General features: G+C 38.6%; 1 protein-coding gene across 1 annotated transcript in view; it reads left to right on the forward strand.

The window, feature by feature from the left end:
- Positions 1-18,100, forward strand: part of Mkrn1 (Makorin 1) — a 40,922-nt gene extending 22,822 nt beyond the window's left edge. The window contains exons 7-10 of the mRNA XM_071693627.1: positions 7,429-7,643; positions 12,738-12,854; positions 13,427-13,589; positions 17,624-18,100. Of these exons, the coding sequence (XP_071549728.1) occupies positions 7,429-7,643; positions 12,738-12,854; positions 13,427-13,589; positions 17,624-17,779 (651 nt within the window). The 3' untranslated portion in view covers positions 17,780-18,100. The remainder of the gene's footprint in view (positions 1-7,428; positions 7,644-12,737; positions 12,855-13,426; positions 13,590-17,623) is intronic.
- Positions 18,101-20,797: the final 2,697 nt, after the last annotated feature.

The raw sequence follows: 20,797 nt of genomic DNA on the forward strand, positions 1-20,797 counted from the left end.
TGTATATTTGCGTGTGTGGACGTGTGTATGTGCGTGTGTATGGGGGGGGGGCCATTTCTTTCGTCTGTTTCCTTGCGCTACCTCGCAAACGCGGGAGACAGCGACAAAGTATAAAAAAAAAAAAAAAAAAAAATATATATATATATATATATATATTATTTTTTTTATTTTTTTTATTTTGCTTTGTCGCTGTCTACACACATATATATATGTGTGTGTACCAGGAAAAACTATGCAAATACAATGATAAGCTCATCACTGTAAAATACTGTATGTACCTGTATAACTTTCTAAAATTTCAACTAACATTTCAGGCCAAAATAGTGGGGGGGATGTTTTGCCTATTTGAAGAATAGTATTCTTGTGTGGTTGTAATGCATGGCCAGTAAGTCCATGACAAAATTAAACAGACATCCTGATGTTATAAAAAATTGCAAAGTGTGAAGAACAGAAATATTATCGTTGTCAAACCACCACCACCAGTTGTAGTCCTTTCGTTACAATAATCAAGACCTAAACTATTCTATAAAGATCTCATTACTTGTCCTTCACTTCACAAAGCATGAGCCAAAACTGCACTTGATATCATACACAAGAAAAGGTACTTGGTAATCCGTTTACCAGTACAGAAAAGTCAACATAGAAACTCAGATGTTCAGTTTTAATCTTGTGGCTTTTATCTCATTTTTCTTGGACGACTCACTCAGGTGTTTTGCTAATAGGTGATGGTTGTGCCAGCTTAGAGGTACAATAGTTGAATTCTCTCAAAAGCTGATTAGGCACTTAATTATATTAGATGGTACCTATATATCTGTGAATGTTTTCATTTTGCTGGTTAAAGAGTTCAGCACTATTTTCTCATTGCCTTTTAAGCTAGAAATAGATTTGTAGCATTCGGTTAACATTCATCATATTTCCATGTAGTCCTCATACTTTTCTCTCTTCAAAGGGTACAATTCCCATTTCTGCTTTGTTTATGTATGTGAAGATTGATTTTGGGTTCCTTTCCATAATTTTTATAAATCTTTTCATTTATTTTCTGCTCTTTCCCATAGGATTTCATTATTTCTGTATCTGCATTCTTTATTTTCTCATTATATTCATTGCTATTTGCTTCACTTGTTGCTAATAATTGGGTCTACATACTTTTCCTGGTGCAAATCCATGTTTGTCTTTGTTTATGTAATTGTTCTTGATCAGATGTGGTCTTTTATTACTTGCAAAGACTTCACAACATGTGAAGTCAAGCTTTGTGGCCTGTTCAGCTTAGATATTAGCTTGGATCCCCTATGCATATTGGTGTTACATGTGCCATTTTGTGAGTGTCATTAACTTTGCTTTTGTCCAGACTGTGCCTCACCAATAAGTCATTGGTTTTGTCATTTCTATTTTATCTTGAGGTTGATTATGATTCCATCTGGCAGACCCTTCTTCCAACATTGTGCATATGTGTTTTAGCATCTGTTCACGACTTGTATTATCTTTTTGTTTTTGCATAAGTCATATTGTGATGAATTTAGCATTAGAAAAGTATCATTGATATGAATTAGAAGTCTTAGTTGATGACCTGGCTCTGCTAGGACCACCACAAGACGATGTAACATGTTTTCCAACACCACTTTCGTGTGTGGTTTGAGATATTGTTGCATTTTCACCATAACACAGGTAAGATATGGGCTATGAGCTATCCATATCAGTAGTACAAAAGTGTATTTCATCTATAACTGCATTAGGCAGTGATTTTTGCTGAATGACACTCGCCACCCCTCATGATAAATCTTGTTTGTGGACTCGTACTGTATGTAAATGATTCAGGCAGTATGATTTGCTTACAATTGGTTTACTTGACTGCTTCATGTGCCCTTGTTTGACCCATTGACAGCATGTCATCTGTAAACCACTGCTCCAGTTGTCTGTCTCGCACATTCCTTGCTTCCACCTGCATGTTCAGGGCCCAAGCCTTCAAAGCATATTTCACTCCATCCTATCACCTCCTCCATGTGTTCCCCTTTTCCTCGTTCCCTCTATTTCTCATATGTAAACCCTCAATCATCCTCCCGATATGTGTAAACTATTTCGCTACACCCTCTTCAGCTCTCTGGTACATTACTCCTCTTTCAACCACACCTCCCATTATTTGATCAACCCTTCTCCCACCATATATTGTCCTTAAAGATTTGATTTTCATCACTCACCTTATTGTTTACATTTTTGTCTGGTCCACGCCTTGCATCCGTACAGCACTGATGGGTGTCCTGCACCATCTGGTCTTCATGTTCAGGGCCCAAGCCTTCAAAGCATATTTCACTCCATCCTATCACCTCCTCCATGTGTTCCCCTTTTCCTTGTTCCCTCTATTTCTCATATGTAAACCCTCAATCATCCTCCCGATATGTGTAAACTATTTCGCTACACCCTCTTCAGCTCTCTGGTACATTACTCCTCTTTCAACCACACCTCCCATTATTTGATCAACCCTTCTCCCACCATATATTGTCCTTAAAGATTTGATTTTCATCACTCACCTTATTGTTTACATTTTTGTCTGGTCCACGCCTTGCATCCGTACAGCACTGATGGGTGTCCTGCACCATCTGGTCTTCCTTTCGCACCAACCCATTTAATAATACTGTTATACACTTTCCTTGTTAGCACCCTGTCTTGCATTCTTTCCACATGCCCAAACCACCTTAAAGTACTATGTTTCGCCCTTTGTGTTCCTTGCCATACCAAATCTCTCATTTGCTCATTACTTCATTTCATCTAGTCATACCACATTCTCCTCTCACATAATTTCCACATCCTGGATTCTTGACCTCTGTGACTCATCCCATATCCATGTTTGAGTTGTATAGGTCAGGATTGGGAAGGCTATACTGTCCCTTAATCCTTTCTGCACTTACATATTTACACCTATACCCTTCATTATTCTCTTAAGAGACCCAATGACTCCTCTACCTTAGACTGCTCTATCCCTTATTTCTCCCTCCATATCGCCAAATTTATGCTTGATGACTCCCAAATAGTAAGATTCTGTTGCCTCTTACAGTCTTTCTCCACCCAAAAACTTAGTACACTTTCTCCTCTCACTCTATAGGGCTTTGCAAAATTTTCAATTTCACTCTTTTTCCTTTCAAATATCATTGCTTTTACTTGAACTTACCTTCAGCCACTTATGCTCACACACATAACATACATACAACCATCTGCAATCCTCTTCACTCTCAGTAAACAACACAGTAGCATCCACAAACATGCTTGTCACTGGCCACCATACCTCATCACCACACTTAATCCCTATATTCTGCCATATCCACCCCCAGCTATTTAAAACACTCCACTTCCTCCCAATTCTTTCCATTCAAACTCTCATTCCAATAACCTCTCTCTTCACTGGTAAACCTGATAACCTTGTTTTTATTCTTATCTACTCTCAGCTTCTCCTTTCACACACACTCCAGTGCTGTATCATCAGCACTTGTCTTCCCATCCCCCCCCTCACCCAACTCCTTTCTCCAAGACCCTTGCATTCGTGTCCTTCACCTCCCCATATAATGAGATAGAAGAGCCATGTGGCATCGCACACATCTGCAGACCCACTTTCATCTGGAACCACTCACACACACATTACCATGTTGATAAAAACTCCATGCTGTTTTCAATAGCCATAACTTTCCACAGAACATCTGTCAACTGTATTATATGGTTTCTCTTGTTTTTTGTTTTTTTTTTATATTTCTTGCATACTTTTCAAAGCAATAACCTGACCCTTACATCCTCTACATCTGAAACCACATTACTCTTCCTTAATCTGATTCTCTGTGCATACCACCACCCATTCAAGTCACTCCTCTTCCATACAACTTACCAAGTACACTGAGCAAACTCGTACCTCTGTAATTCGAACGTTCACCTTTGTTCCCCTTCCCTATATACAGTGACACAGTGCAGGCTTGCCACTCAAACACAGGTACCTCACTATTATCCATACTCACACTGAAAATCCTAACTAACCAGTCATTGACCAAGTTGCCTCCTTTCTCAAGAATTTCAGTTACATCATCCACTCCATTTCATTGTACACAAGACTTTTACCACCTCATTTCCTTTTAATTAAACAAATTGCCATGACTTTCTCTTCACATACCACCTCAGCCCAAACACCCTGCATCCACCACCCTGTCATCAAAAACATTCATCAAGCCTTTGCAGTCCTAACTCCATCTCCAGTTTACTTAATTTCTGCCTGTTTCTACTTCCCCATTTGCTCCCTTCAATGGGGTTCCCATGTTTCTATCTTGTTTTACTGACACTATCAACTTCCTTCCAAAATGTTTTCTCATTTGCCCTTTAACTTCCTCTTAACCTGCTGTTTTCTTTGCTCCCTTCAACAATGTTCCCATTTGTTCCCTTGTTTTACAGACACTATCAACTTCCTTTCAAAATATTTTCTCATTCCTTTGAAGTTTACTGATATTCATTCACTCCAACAATCTTGTGCCTCTTTTACAGTTCCTGCATCTTCCTCTTGATCTCCTGCTGCTTTCTCTTGTATATCTCCCACTCGCTCGCATTCCCGGTAAGTAATGTGCATGCACCTCTCTCTTCTCTTTCTTATGCAATTTTACTTCATCCCACAACTCATTACCCTTTCTCACCTGCCTGCCTTGCTCAACTACCCCAAAAAAACATTCATCTCTCTTCATCCTTCTTGTTGTCAGGTGCAGAGGCACTATTGATAACCCATCTCTCATAATTCACTTTCATTTTTACCCTCATTAGTATAAACTAGTTGGAAACTCATAGTACTCTCAGCCCATGCAGCCAGCCAACCACACTCTCAACACATTACCACCAGCTGCTATCCTTACCAGACTTGACATTCTGCTCATCAGAATTATCCATGAGGACCAACTGGATCATGGTACATGAACTATCCTCTTGCCATCTGCCCATTCTGATAGCACTCCATTTACCTCCCCCCACAAATGTCCTCAACTTATGCAACCAATTAACCACACTCCCGACATATTATATTCTCCTCACTAGCACTACACACAAGACCAGCTGGATTATGTTATATGAGATATCCTCTTGCCATTTGCCCATCCTGATAGCAAGCAAGTCATGCAGTGAGCACTGCGTATTAGCCTTGCCATTTTGGGAGAATCTCATCATAGTTACATGTAGGTAGGCAGATATTTCAGTACCAGTGTACATTTCTCATTCATCATTATCTCAAATAATTTCTTAAAGTTCTCTCCATCTCTTACAGACTTTGTCCATTGTAACTATCAATCTCCAAGAATTGCCTTAATATGCTTTCAGTGTACACATACCTCTTTTCCATTTTTATATACCTCCTAACAAAATTGCATGTTCTCTTTTGGATTGCAGTTGATTTTTCTGCAGAGATCCTCAATTGCATGCCATCATTTTGATTTGTGTAATCAGGGCTGTATTTTTTTAATCTTTTTCCTCTATTCTTTATTAGTTTCTGGCATGTTCAACTTCATCTGAATTAATTTTTTCCTTCCTCTTAGATCTCCAATCTACTATTCTCTACTTCTTTCCTGAATTTGAATATGATGTACCACACACCTGTTAAACAGCCTCCAAAAAAGCAGTCCTAACAGCCTTCACATTTCTTTAACTTCCCCTTGAACTATTTTTGGGTCTCACTAAAAGCCACAGGATTTGATGACATTTTCAAGTTACATTTTTGTCTTTACTTAGTCTTGTAAGCATATTATGAAAAATGGAAGAAGGATTGCTATTGGCAATTATATGGAATTGAGAAGTGGATGGGGAATTACATAATCACAGTGTTGCTAAAGTTTGGAAATGGTAGGAGTATGGATGGAGTGATGAGCGAGATAATGAAGAGTAGAAGGGAATCTGTTGTTGATTGTAAACTTTATTTAGAGGCATGGAAGATTGGGTTGGAGTTGATGACAGGACGAAAACAGTAATTGTCCAGTTTTATAGAGGTGAAAGGTATAAAAGCAGTCCTTTGAATTAGAGAATGTGTTTTACTTACCCATTTACCAAGTAGTATGAATGGTTTTTTAACTAATCATGTTAATGATATCAAGGAACTTACTGTAGGTGAAGAGAAAGGTGGATATTGGAATGGAATGGTGTATGTCCACCAGATTTTTTGCGTTGATGTAGGTAATAAAGAAGGTTCTTCAGGAAGTAGGTAGCACATGTAGATTTAAAAGTGGCAAATGATAGACATGATAGGGAAGCTCAAACTTGATTTGCATGGAAAACTTGTGAATTCTGATGAGCACTTTTATGATAGTAGCAGTAGTAGTGTTTGAGAGAGTAAATGGTGGTATGAGTGAATGGTATGAAGTACATGTAAGAGTTCTTCAGGTTTGTCAAGGTTGTATAATGTTGCCAAAGTTGTTTTTAGTTTTTATAGGTAGAGTATATTGTGGCACGTGAGGTGGAATAGTAGTGCTTTATTGTTCAACTGCAGTGAAACAAAATTCAGATTATCTGATCTGTTGTATGTTACATTGATGATGTTCTGCAGATAAATCTGAAGATTTTTATAGAATGTTGGATCACCTTCATAGAGATGTAGGGGGAGGAGGATGAAAGTAAATGTGAGTAAAAGTAGGATTTTAGTTTTTCACCAAGACTGGTTGTCACAGTGGGACATCTTTCATGAAGAAGCAGGTGTGGATGTGTTGAGATATTTTTTAGTGAAGATCAACAAGAGTGCTAGTGTAAAAGCCAAGTGGAGAAGCAAGTCTTGCAATTTGGGAAAAGAATTGGATATGCACTGAAATTGATTGGTGGAGAAAAATAAGCATATACTGTACAAAGATCATGCATAACTTGTATATTATCCCAACTTTGACCTATGAATTTGAAACCCAAATTTGTATCAGTCAGGATAGAAATCTTTGGGAAGGTGCATGGATGAAAGCCTTGTAGTTGAGCACGGTCATATACAGTGTATTGCAGATGATTGGTTAACAATAGCTACTAAAAGAATTAGACTGTAGAAGTATTGATGGAAAGTGAGAGAATTGATTAGGGCTACAGTTAGTTCCCTTGATGAGGTCAAAGAAGCTGTTTGGAATCAGGTTGTGTAGGGGCGATTTGTGTGTGAAGTTGGTGGTAATGGAAATTCTTGTATCATTTTACTGAACACCTTAAGAGTGGAAAGTCTGCAAAGGGAAAAATAAAATGCTGATATTAGCATGAAAGTTGACATTTCATATATACACACTGGACATGGTTTGAGGATTTGTGCAATTAAACTAAGAGGCTTTGTGCTTTTGAACCACCCAATGGAACTGGGAAAAGAATTTTATGATAATAAATGGTCGTAATGTGTAACTTGTAATTTTTATTTCTTTTGATTGAAATTTGAATTAACATTTATACTTTTGAATCTTTTTCTTAAAGGAGTGCACTAAGTTGATGGAAGCTGAAATGGAGCACTCATTTGCCGTAGCTCGATCCCGAGATAAAGTGTGTGGGATCTGTATGGATACCATAATGGAACGGCCATTAGCATCACAGCGAAGATTTGGAATCTTACCAAATTGTGCTCACTGCTTTTGCCTAAACTGCATACGGAAATGGCGATCATCAAAGCAGTTTGAAAATAAGATTGTTCGGTAAGTGTGCAGTCTAGGAGATTTGAGAATTACTGTGCTCATTAATCTTAGATCCCCATATATGTCTATTGAAGCAAAAATGTAAAGTAAGTATAGGGTATTTTTTTTTTTTTTTTTTTCAAATAGAGCTTTTGAGCATTAGAGATAAAGCCCTTGCTCTGAGAGAGGAGAATTTTAGAACAGAGGATTACACCCTACAAAGGGTGTATTAAGTAGGATTTCACCCTCTTCAACAACTGTGATATCAATAAAGCTGGCTAATTCTCATTCATAGAGACCCAAGAGCCGCTCAGCAACATGCCCTAGTCTGTAACATCGATGGCTTAGTGTGTGGATGATGTCTCCCTGCTATCAGGCTTATCACTTGGTTTATAATTCTGCAATTTAGCCCTGCTGCTGTTGCTTCTTGTTCGATCTATCTATATATCTGACACTCATTCCCTTTGGGAGCTCCTTCAAGGAGGTGTCCTTGGCAAAAGTCTTCACATCTGGTGAACTCCCTTGCCACTTATCATTTAGTTCCTCACCCTTAACAGGCCTCTGGCAGAGGGCAGCATTAGTGCAGTGTTACCAGGTGCTCATACTTAATGTTCTTACCGACCACTACCTAATGTTCCAACCTACTACATCTACCTGATGTTTCTACTTACTGCTTATACCTAATGTTTCTACTTAATGCTCTGCCTAGTGTTCATACATACTTTGTGTATCTATTGCTACCATGTCTGCCAGGCAATTGAAGAGACACATCATATGATGCTATCCTGTGTTGAGGTTAATAGGTATGGGTCAATGAAAATTTCATTTTTAAGTTTTAAGTCGGAAAAACTTATTGGTAAGTTTTTTATTCATTTTCAGTGATTTAGGTAGAATTCTGTGTACTATGGGGTTACGAGATAGATTAGTTCTTGATCTGCTGGAATCTTGTGGATGTGTTCAGTATTATTCATGGGAATTTTTCGCATGACCTAAGGGATGAAAATGGCCCTTAGTGTTTATATGGTTGTTTATGTAGGTAGTATGATAAAGCCTCTCATGTTGTGGCATGTTGTTCAAAGCTCACCCCATCACAAGCTCATGATTATGCAGGTTGCAAAATGCAGAATTTCACCTGCTTGCTAGCTTATTACACAGGTTCATTCATAAATAATTCAGGTTTGTGTGTCATGTTTAACAGAACTTTTGCATTGTTGAGGCTGCTAAGAGTGTAAGTTAGTCACAGAGGTAAGTAGGCGAAACCTAAGCCACAATTTACAAGCCACAGTCTCTGTGTGGGTAGCATTTTGCAGCCTCAGTTTGATGCAACATGATGTGTACAAACAATGTTCTGTGTTTCGTTTTTGGTTTGAGGTTGGAGAACCCTTTATTTGTTTCTTGTGAATAAATAAACATTTACATGTAAACAAAATAATTTAAGAAATTACTAGAAACACGTTTACCATAAGAAACTGTGTAAACATTTTTTTTTTTTTTTTTTTTTTTTTTTTTATACTTTGTCGCTGTCTCCCGCGTTTGCGAGGTAGCGCAAGGAAACAGACGAAAGAAATGGCCCAACCCCCCCCCCATACACATGTACATACACACGTCCACACACGCAAATATACATACCTACACAGCTTTCCATGGTTTACCCCAGACGCTTCACATGCCTTGATTCAATCCACTGACAGCACGTCAAACCCTGTATACCACATCGCTCCAATTCACTCTATTCCTTGCCCTCCTTTCACCCTCCTGCATGTTCAGGCCCCGATCACACAAAATCTTTTTCACTCCATCTTTCCACCTCCAATTTGGTCTCCCTCTTCTCCTCGTTCCCTCCACCTCCGACACATATATCCTCTTGGTCAATCTTTCCTCACTCATTCTCTCCATGTGCCCAAACCATTTCAAAACACCCTCTTCTGCTCTCTCAACCACGCTCTTTTTATTTCCACACATCTCTCTTACCCTTACGTTACTTACTCGATCAAACCACCTCACACCACACATTGTCCTCAAACATCTCATTTCCAGCACATCCATCCTCCTGCGTTTACCATAAGAAACTGTGTAAACATATATCATCAATTTCAGATAGAGAGCAACAAAGGTGGTACTAGAATTAAGAGAGTTAAGTGTCAGGGAAAGACTAGTGGCTGTAGGTTTGCCCCTCTTGGAAGAGTGAGGGGCCTGTAGCAGAAGAGTTCTATCAGGTTGTAATTACATTGATTGCATCAGTAGGAGTAAAGGGTGAATGGGTATTTGTTTCTGGATTGTTTTTTTGTTTTTTTTCCTGTTTAGGGATGAAATTAGTTTCGGTAGTGTCTTATGAGAATGTATGTACTTTAGGAGAAGGGATGTCCATGGAATGGGTCAGGAGTGCTTCATGAGTGGGGGCTGGAATAGTGTAGTAAGTGTGGATCTTCAATATGCACTAGAGATGGTTGCTGTGGGTCTTTTGGTTTGTGCTGAGGAAGATGTGCCAGTTTCTGGTTTGTATTTTTGTGATTAGGTTACTGATGGTGTTCTTTAGAGTTTGATTGTGTTATATGATTCTTTTGTTGGTGAGTGGCTCAGTCTGAGTTTGTTTCTTTGTTTTGTAAGATGTGTAATTTGTGGGGAGGAGTTTGGGTCATATTTCTTACGATCCCTTTCTGTTATGTCCTTTTTTCTGGCTTGGTTAGAGATGTTAATGAAATGTGAGATTCATGATTTAAGGATGGGAAGTGATCAGTACTGAAGTTTTGGAGATTTGTTTCAATGTACCTTGTGGAGGCTGCTTTCTGATATTTTGCATAAGTTTCTTTGATGCATGCATGGATTGGGTCAGCCAGGTGGAGTATTGTCAAGATGGGCAGGTGTTTAGAGGACAGATTGTGAGCAATGCTCCAGGTGGCCTTTGTGTATAGGATTGTTGAACAGGAGGTGATGGCTGTTGCAGGTGGTGGGGTGGGAGTCTGGTTGGCTGGCTGCAAAGTTAAGGATATTGAGATGGTGAAGCTAGTTTTGAGTACTTCACCTTGGGGATCTTGGATATGAGTTCTGAGCCAAGTGGATGGTGGACATTGAAATCTCCATAGAAATGAATTTTGGGTATGCTGGTCAGGATTTGTAGTTGATTATATTTGTCTTGGTAGGTATTGGGTGTTGAGTATATTGTAGTTTGTACTATGAGGTTTTGTTCTTATGAGCTGTATTTTTAGGGTGTTGTCATTGGCTATGAGCCATTTTGTACTGTGTCTGATGATGGAGAATAGCATGGTTTGGTTGACAAATTTTGTGAGTCCTTGTCCTTGTTGCCTGTCTTCTCTTACAATTGTATAGCTCTAGGATGGGGGAGAGGATTTGGATGAGGGTTACATGGATATTTTGTTCACAGAGTTGTTTAGGTATTTCTGTTGTTTGTATCTGATGCTATCGGTGATTTGTCACAGGATGTTTAGTGTGGTGCTGGGGTTCTGTGGAGCAGTAAAATTTGTTTGTGAAGAGTGAGACAGTATATTCTGTAATGTTTGATAGGAGTTTGTGCTGGTTTTCGAGGGGGGTGTGAGGGAGTTTTGGGAGTTACTGCCTGAGTGGTTGCTGCATGTCCAATGATCTGAGTGTTTTTTTTTCTTTTTTATACTAATCGCCATTTCCCGCATTAGCGAGGTAGTGTTAAGAACAGAGGATGAGGACTGGGCCTTTGAGGGAATATCCTCACCTGGCCCCCTTCTCTGTTTCTTCCTGGGGATAGGGGAGAAAGAATACTTCCCACGTATTCCCTGCGTGTCGTAGAAGGCGACTAAAAGGGAAGGGAGCGGGAGGCTGGAAATCCTCCCCCCCTTTTTTTTTTTCTTTTTTTTTTCCCAAAAGAAGAAGATCTGAGTGGTATCTGATGAAAAAGAGTAAAGTGCATTATCCGTGACAGCTAGAGGATGGATGTGAGTGAATGAGGCCTTTTCTTCATCTGTTCATGGTGCTTCCTCACTAATCCAGGATACAGTGAATAAATATCAAAAGATAGAAGAATGTGCAGTGGAGGTGGTACCATTGATTGCAGTTGAAGTGATGGATTGAGCAGTTATGTATGCATAGGGCAAAACAAATGTTGATAAACATTTGAGATGTTAATTACACAGTCAGTAAAGATAATTGCATTTATAAGAATAACTAAATTCATTCTGTCTCACCCCATTATGTGTAGTCAACATTTTTAGATACTGTACCTTTATCCTTCTTGACCTTTCTGGCTTTTGGTTGGCTTATGAGAGTTTGGTCTACGACCACATATTCTACTTATACATGCAAATTCCTCCGTATTGATCCTTGTCTTAAGCTTGCCTTCATATGTTCCCATGCCGTGGTTGCACAAAGTCTGTAATCACAGACAATACCAACTGAGTCTGTACTAGAGCTGGCCAGTAAGAAAACCATAAGTTGTTGGTTGTTGGGGGAGAGTCCCCTTCTCCGAATAAGTCTGCCAAGAACCATGGCTTTTGTGGATATTGAGACCAGCCTTTCATTCACCACCTCATCTGTTTTCATGCATCTAGGCAGCTGGAAGGGTACCAGGTACTTCAGACACCGGATTAATAATCAGGTTGGAGATTGGGAAATGAAACCCCGAGCTCTGCACAAATTTTTCCTGGGAAAGTTGTAATGTTCTTAGATTTTGGTAGATTGTGTTTGCTTAGAACTGCCTACAGTAAAAAGATAGATTGTGTTTGCTTAGAACTACCTACAGTAAAAATAGCTGAACTGTACAGAGAAGAAATGTAGGAGAAGGAAAATTATGAATTTTAGTAAGTACAAGTGTTAGAAAATGTTAAGAAAAGGTAAATGAGATATGGGAAATGTGCAAGGAAACAAGTTAACATGGTAGAGGAATACAATGATATATTGGAATGTATTGTGAGCTTTGGGAATATCTGTGGTAGGGGATATAGAAGGTTGTGGGGAGAAAGGCATGGGATTTTCAGTGAAAGATTTGATATAAGATGGTTCTTGTGCAAATGATCAACTGTTTCTTTAGTTCCTTATTGGAACCCTTCCTTAAGTATTGGCGTGGTCATGTGGTATGTTTATCATATTTATTATCAGTAAATGCTAAATTATCTAAATGTTTTACAGATCTTGTCCAGAATGCCGAGTACAGAGTGACTTTGTCATCCCCTCCCGGTATTGGGTTGATGACAAAGATAAGGAGGAGAAAGAAAAGCTTCTCAAAAGCTACAGGAATGCTTTAAGGTATTTTATTTTTGTGTGATTATGAGTGCTGGCCCCATATTTTGAACTATTCCCTCCACCAGGTAGCATATTGAAAGTTTTTATTCGGCTGGCATTTACAGTTTCATGCTTAACCCCCTCCAACTATCCACTACTCGTACCCCTAAACACTACTTCATCACATCTTTCCTAACAAGCATTTTTCCCAGCTTATTGTTATGACCCATGGGTACCCTGCCATTTCATCCAAGAACTGCTCAAAGTCGACATCATCCAACTGAATCAGATACCACAACTCTCATCTCCTCCATGGTGGGTAGTTTTATAGCCAGATATTATGAAAGTTTGCACTTTTTTTATAGTGTTCAAACTAACCGTGGCATACTTTGAAAGTTTCTTAAACATTTGAACTTCTTTAACATTCTTTCAAGGTAAATGTACTGAATTGTCATGACGGTTGAACACAGTATTAGTGGAAATTATATTCTCTTTGTTGTATATACTGTACTGGTACTCGATTTTTACATTTATGAAGACTATGATTATGACTTAGTCTGTTGATATTAGGTTAGTCTTTTATGTTTGTTTTACAGTGATAAACCATGTAAGTATTTCAAGCAAGGGGAAGGCCAGTGTCCATTTGGCAACAAATGTTTCTACCTACATGCTCTCCCTGATGGCACAAAGAAAGATGTTGGTCCTCCAAGGCGTCGACGTCGATTCAATGCAGAAGGAGAATTACAGTTGTATCTTGATGTAAGTATAAATGGTTTACCTTACTAAGGAATGAAGCAGTGACAAATTTTAGGGATATGTTGATTTGTATTTTAATTAATTGTCCCTTCTATCATCTCCATGTTAACCAATATGTTAAAGATTGACATGGGTCTTATGTGAACCTAGAATTTTGTATGAATATGGGTTGAGCATCCCTTATCTGAAAATCCTAAATCCAGAACTTTTTGAGTTGCAACATGATGTTACAAGTGGAAAAATCCACACCTGACCTCACTTGCCCATGCTGGGCTCTGATGCTTCGTTGGCACCAGTTTGTTACAAACTTTCGTCACCGTCAGACCTATGTGCATTACTCAGTGTGGTTTTGCTTATTCTCTGCATATAAATTCAAGAGTCAGGAATGAAGTTGATGCCAAGCAATCACTGATTGTCCACATGGGTTGCTGAATTTATGACACCTTAGATTTCTAATGGTTGTGTTAAGCAAACTTTGTTTCCTGCACAACATTATTAGAAATATTGTATACATTACCTTCAGGCTATGTGTATAAGTTGTATATGAAACATAAGTGGATTTTGTTTTTAGACTTGGGTCCCATCCCCAAGATAACTCATTATCTAATTATCCATCATAACATGTGGAAGACGGGATGGTATGGAAACAAACAGGTTAGAGCTGAGACATACCTCAACATTTCGACTGTTCCACAGTCTTCCTCAGGAGATCCTGATTCCAGCATTTGGCAGGACTTCATTCCCCAGCAAGTGATCGTCACCCAGTCTGACACCTTGGCATGTCACTCTCTGATTGGATCACTTGTCCTGCGGCCTCCACCCATTCACAGAGATCTCCACTGCATAACATGACCAGTAGATGAACCCAGACCTTGTGTTAACACTGATCTTGATCCCTTCCCCTAGGTAAGCTCTCATATTATCACTAAACAGTCAATGCCAAGGCAACTACAAGCAAGTGACAAATCATTTGGTGATAGTGTGAGAGCTTACCTAGAGGAAGGGATTGTACTTGATTGCTGTTTCCTACATCAGCGAGGTAGCTCCAGGAAACAGACTAAGAACGACCCATCTACTCATATACATAAATGAGTCACAGGGTGGGGGAGGAGGGCGAAGGTTCCGAGAGTGATGAAGAATGTGTGGAAGGAGAGAACGTTGTCTAGGAGAGCAAAAAGGGGTATGTTTGAGGGAATAATAGTTCCAGCAATGTTATGTGGTTGCAAGGCATTGCCTATAGATAGGGTTGTATATAAGAGGGTGGATGTTTTGGAAATGGAATGTTTGAGGACAGTATGTTTTGTGAGGTGATTTGATCAAGTAAGTAATGAAAGGGTAAAAGAGATGTGTGGAAATAGAAAGTGTGGTTAAGAGGGCAGAAGAGGGTGTGTTGAAATGGTTTGGATATATGGAGAGAATGGGTGAAGAGAGATCGACAAAGAGGATATATGTGTAGAGGTGAAGGGAACAAGGAGAAGCGGGAGACCAAATTGGAGGTGGAAGGTTGGAGTGGAAAAGATTTAGAGCGAGAGGGACCTGAACATACAGGAGAGTGAGAGGCGTGCAAGGAATAAAGTGAATTGGAACGATGTAGTATCATTCCAATTCACTCTGTTCCTTGCACGCCTTTCACCCTCCTGCATGTTCAGGCCCCGATCACTCAAAATCTTTTTCACTCCATCTTTCCACCTCTGATTTGGTCTCCCACTTCTCCTCGTTCCCTCCACCTCTGACATATATATCCTCTTTGTCAATCTTTCCTCACTCATTCTCTCCATGTGACCAAACCATTTCAAAACACGCTCCTCTGCTCTCTCAACCACACTCTTTTTATTACCACACATTTCTCTTACCCTTTCATTACTTACTCGATGAAACCACCTCACACCACATATTGTCCTCAAACATCTCATTTCCAGCACATCCACCCTCCTCCGCACAACTCTATCTATAGCCCATGCCTCGCAACCATATAAGATTGTTGGAACCACTATTCCTTCAAACATACCCATTTTTGCTTTCTAAGGTAATGTTCTCGACTTCCACACATTCTTCAACGCTCCCAGAACTTTTGCCCCCTCCCCCACCCTATGATTCACTTCCGCTTCCATAGTTCCATCCACCACCAAATCCACTCCCAGATATCTAAAACACTTCACTTCCTCCAGTTTTTCTCCATTCAAACTTACCTCCCAATTGACTTGTCCCTCAACCCTACTGCTGTTATTCACATTTACTCTCAGCTTTCTTCTTTCACACACTTTACCAAACTCAGTCTCCAGCTTCTGCAGGTTCTCACCCGAATCAGCCACCAGTGCTGTATATCATCAATGAACAGCAACTGACTCACTTCCCAAGCTCTCTCATCCACAACAGACAGCATACTTGCCCCTCTTTCCAAAACTCTTGCATTCACCTCCCTAACAACCCCATCCATGAACAAATTAAACAACCATGGAGACATCATGCACCCCTGCCGCAAACCAACATTCACTGAGAACCAGTCACTTTCCTCTCTTCCTACTCATACACATGCCTTACATTCTCAATAAAAACTTTTCACTGCTTCTAACAACTTGCCCACACACCATATATTCTTAATACCTTCCACAGAGCATCTCTATCAACTCTTATCATATTCCTTCTCCAGATCTATGAATGCTACATACAAATCCATTTGCTTTTCTAAGTATTTCTCACATACATTCTTCAAAGCAAACACCTGATCCACATACACAAACGTCCATACACGCACGTATACGTACATATACATATCAACTCATGAATACATAAGTACACATGTACTTATTCATACTTACTTGCCTTCATCCATTCCCAGTGCTATCCCGCCCCACAGGAAACAGCAAAGCTACCCCACACTATAGTGAGGTAGCGCCATGAATACAGATAAAAAAGGCCATGTGTTCACACATCAGTCTCTAGCTGTCATGTGTAATGCACTGAAACCACATTTCCCTATCCACAGCCATCCACACGCCTTTCCATGGTTTACCACAGACGTTTCACAAGCCCTGGTTCAGTCCATTGATATCACGTTGACCCCAGTTTACCACATCATTCCAGTTCACTCTATTTACTTTCACCCTTTTGTATGTTCAGGCCCTAATTGCTCAAAATCTTTTTCACTCCATCCTTCCACTTCCAATTTGGTCTCATGCTTCTCCTTGTTCCCTCCACATATGACACATATCCTCTTTGTCAACTTTTCGTCACTCATTCTCTCCACATGTCCAGACCATTTAATGCACCATCTTCTGCTTTCTCAACCACACTTTTTATCACATTTCTCTTACCCTTGTGTATTTATGTATATATGGCCTCATTCACTGGCATCCAGTCTCTTGCTGGCATGTATTATGTAAAACCACAGCCACCTATCGACAAGTAAGATTCACATACCCCTCCATAGTAGTTTCTCCTGACCACCTCATTTGCCATTTTTTTTGTGTTCGTGAGGTAGCATCAGAAACACACGAAGAAAGGTTGCATTTGCTCACATCCACTCTCTGTCTTGTGCAGTGCACAATACCACAGCCCCATATTTGCAAGCAGGCCCCACACACCCTTTTTGAAGGTCTAGTAGTGCTCAAAAAACATAACTACGTCCAGTGGTGTAGACTATAGGTCATGAAGTGATGATATGCATGTGCAGAGATTCTAGGGTAATTGAGTAGAAAGTATTCAGTTTCTTCATAGTGGTAGTTTTATTGTAGTCATAAAGGCTTAGGATTTCGAAATGGTGTTTGTAATGTTTTAGGTATGGATGATGTTTGCAGCATAGATGGGAAAGTGTGACTTTTTTTTTTGTCTGGGGAATGTATGTTTGGTAAGGTGGAGTTTAAGACTGAGTTGGAAGGAGAGTGGTTTTAGTGCTTTTCAGTTTTTTCAGTGTTATATTCTTTGGGAGTGTGTGATCTGTGAGTAGAGTTTGTTACTGTTTGTTCATGTGCTTTTGTAGGCAAGATATTTTCTTTGTTTCTGATAGCTTTGAATTAATTTTTTTTGTTTTCTACCAGAATATGGTACTTTGGGATTTCATTGAAGAAAGAGAACACCGTCTGGAGCTACTTAGAGGTTCCATTCAGACTCTGCTGTTGGAGCTGGAATTAGAAGATCTGGCTGATGAGTTCTACTTTGCTGATGACAGTGTATCTGAAGCTTCTGACTTATAGGTTTCTGATCTCATTTGTGTCATGTAAAGTAAGTATTTCTTGCTTGGAAAGCATAATTTTCAAGATGAAAGAAATTAAAATGCCCAATTTTCAGATCTATGGAACGTATTTAAGTGTTTCAGAAGTGTTTAAAATATTGGAAATGCCCATTTTCAGAAGTAGTTGATCTGTAGATTGAACATAGGTGTGTGTGAAGTGAAAAAAAAAAAAAAAGAAAATGCAGTAAGTGGAAATGCCCGTTCTTCACAAACACTTGATCCAATGATTTAGTAAAACTGTATCTGAAATGTTCAAAAGATAGATATTATTAATGCATATTTTTCAGGAGCACTTGTTCTTAGTTTGAATATAACAGTGTGTCTGAAATTCTAAATGTTTGAGAAACAAGGAGTCTCGATGCAAAGAGGTAGACTTGTTAGGTGACAAAATAATGATGTATATGTATTGGCAATATGATACACAAGCATTAAAGTAATTTTGTGCTAGTAATTCCAGTTGATTATCAATGAACAAGTGTCTACTGTGCATCTTGACACATTCACCGTCACTAAAACAAATTCATTACTGTACAGTCTTGCTCGTTGAGGCATGTGACTCATGGATTGCATGAATAAAAGTTTTATTATTAAATTGTTCCTTGTTTACCATATTTCATTGTAAAGTGACCTGTTGCAATACAGATCAAAGAGTCAGTTGAGTGTGGCCTGTATTTGAATATCTTTGTTATATCTTTTGTTCAGAATGATTGTTTGTACCCAGTTCAGTATGAGATTTGTTTTGTTACATCATTGAAAATATGTTCTTTAGGTAACATGTCATTTCTGAGAATGATTTCTGTGGAACTACACAATCTGAGTCAGGGCCTGTGAGAGGAGGGTGTGTAAGGTGCTAAAACACTAGGGCCTAGGGGAAGTGAATGTTTTCCTTACATATATCAATAAAGCCTCCTTTTCAGTAAAAAAGAAAATGTAATGTCACCATAATAAACACCCAAAAGAAGAGGAATCTGAATGCATTATTTAACTGGACTGAATTTTTATATGAATTCCTGGAAAGTTGCCGTTATGTGATATGTCTTGACGCAGCCTTTTCTGCCGTGGTTAGTGCCTTAGGTTTAGCAGCAAGCCTCTCCCTTTTATTGTTTCTCTATGTAAATTGTATTTTACCCCATAGGAAATGATGAGAACATTAGAAATGATAAATTATTTTAAAGTTTTGTCTTAAGCTGTTGTATTTCAATCATTTGAAATATTCCCAGATAATTTCTTTTTGCTTAGTTGAATACCCCTTTGCCATATTGACTCGTTTCTTTGCTTGGGATCATGTTGATTTCAGGAAAGGACATCATGAGACAAGGTATTTTTGATTCTGTTATCACAGTTCCTTTCATTATAACAGAAATCAAGCAAAACTCAAATGGCAGTCATTGTTGAAACAAAGACAGTTGACGGGAATATCGTGACAGAATGGAAATATTGGGGTCTTAGGTGGTTATGGGGAATAATACAAGGGCCCAGAATCAAAAGTAACACTGGTCCCTGAAATCTCTCTCCTTGGCCCTGATTTCGGAGATTTATTTGCAGTGAAAGATACATTTTCAGAATGCCTCATTTTCTCAGTCATGACTAGTTCATAATAATTTTAGAATCTGATTTTTTTTCTTTACTCTGGAAACAATAGAATGTTGTTTTTTAATAAGTAGCCTCAGTACCTAGTAACTCAGATCAGTATATGTATAATTCCTGCCTTCATTCTTTTCTGGGTGGCATTGAATGTTGATAATTTAGATTGCAAAAATAAATCACATTCAGTAGGACTAGACTTGTGTCATGATAGGAATGACTGGCTATGTAAGACATGTTGTAGTTGACACCTTATCATTGACAAGATTTTTCAAAGATTCTGAAAATGTGTAGCAGGGTGTTCTTCAGTTGTGTGGTTCATTGAAAATTACCCAGGGTGCCTCATACTGACATATAAGAATGAAAAGTTTTTTATTGACTGGCTAGTTAAACCACTTTAACTGTCCAGACTGGGACTGAAGCTAATGAGTACTGTATGTACTTTATATGGTACTCCCTTAAGCACAAGTACAACACTGTTAAGATTCAATAATTTTTTAGGAATTATCACCTCAAGCTTTAAATATTGTTGGTTGCAGTTACAGGTATTTGCTATAGGAGCAAAAAACTGTATTTGAGTCATGTGAAAAGTGATAAACTATTCACTTCTCTTATTAAAGTTCAAATTTGCCTTTATTTACTGTATTTTTGTCATTCAAGATTTTCACAAGTTCAAGATTTTATTAATACAAAAAGGCTGTTATGAAAAGAATGGTATTGTATTTGATATCCACTCACTTTCTGTAGTGTTCAGCCATATTTGCAAAATCAAGAAATTTTTCAGGGAGTATGTAGAATTTTTTTTATGCATATATTTTCTCATGGTACTCGTGTAAAGGAATTTTTGTGATATTGTAAGAAATTGCTATAATTGCTTCATAACTTTGACTCAAAAATGGCTTTTAGTTTATGAAATAAATTCATGCAGAGGGAAGGAGTATCTACTTAAATTTTTTGTTCAAGCTAAGGTTAAGGTTTGGAGATCTGAAAAAAGATGTATGCTTTGCACTAAATCCTGCAAGTAGTTCACTTTTGTAAAACCAAAAAGATGTACAGGTCGAGAACATTGCCATTGTGTAAAGGTTACTTTTTATTTGCTTGATAGAGTCCTAGCTTATGTGGAAGAAATGTTTAGATTCTGTCTGATGGTGAATTAATCAAGAAATATGTAATTTGGTAAAGAAAATTTACACTACGTGATATGGATGTCATGGTTTGAAAAAATATTTCGTAAAGATGTGAATCTGGTTTGCTTGTAATCTTTATGTTATGTATGGTTGAGTCCCAAGAGTGACTAAGGATGACATATAACTTGTTTCTTAGTTTAAATAGAATTGTAGTACAGAAATTCTTACCAGTAAGTCAAGGATGTTTTCAATGGTTCAATGATTGTTTA

Source organism: Panulirus ornatus, chromosome 56 (genome assembly GCF_036320965.1).
Source record: "Panulirus ornatus isolate Po-2019 chromosome 56, ASM3632096v1, whole genome shotgun sequence".
In the NCBI taxonomy this organism is placed as follows: Eukaryota; Metazoa; Arthropoda; class Malacostraca; order Decapoda; family Palinuridae; genus Panulirus; species Panulirus ornatus.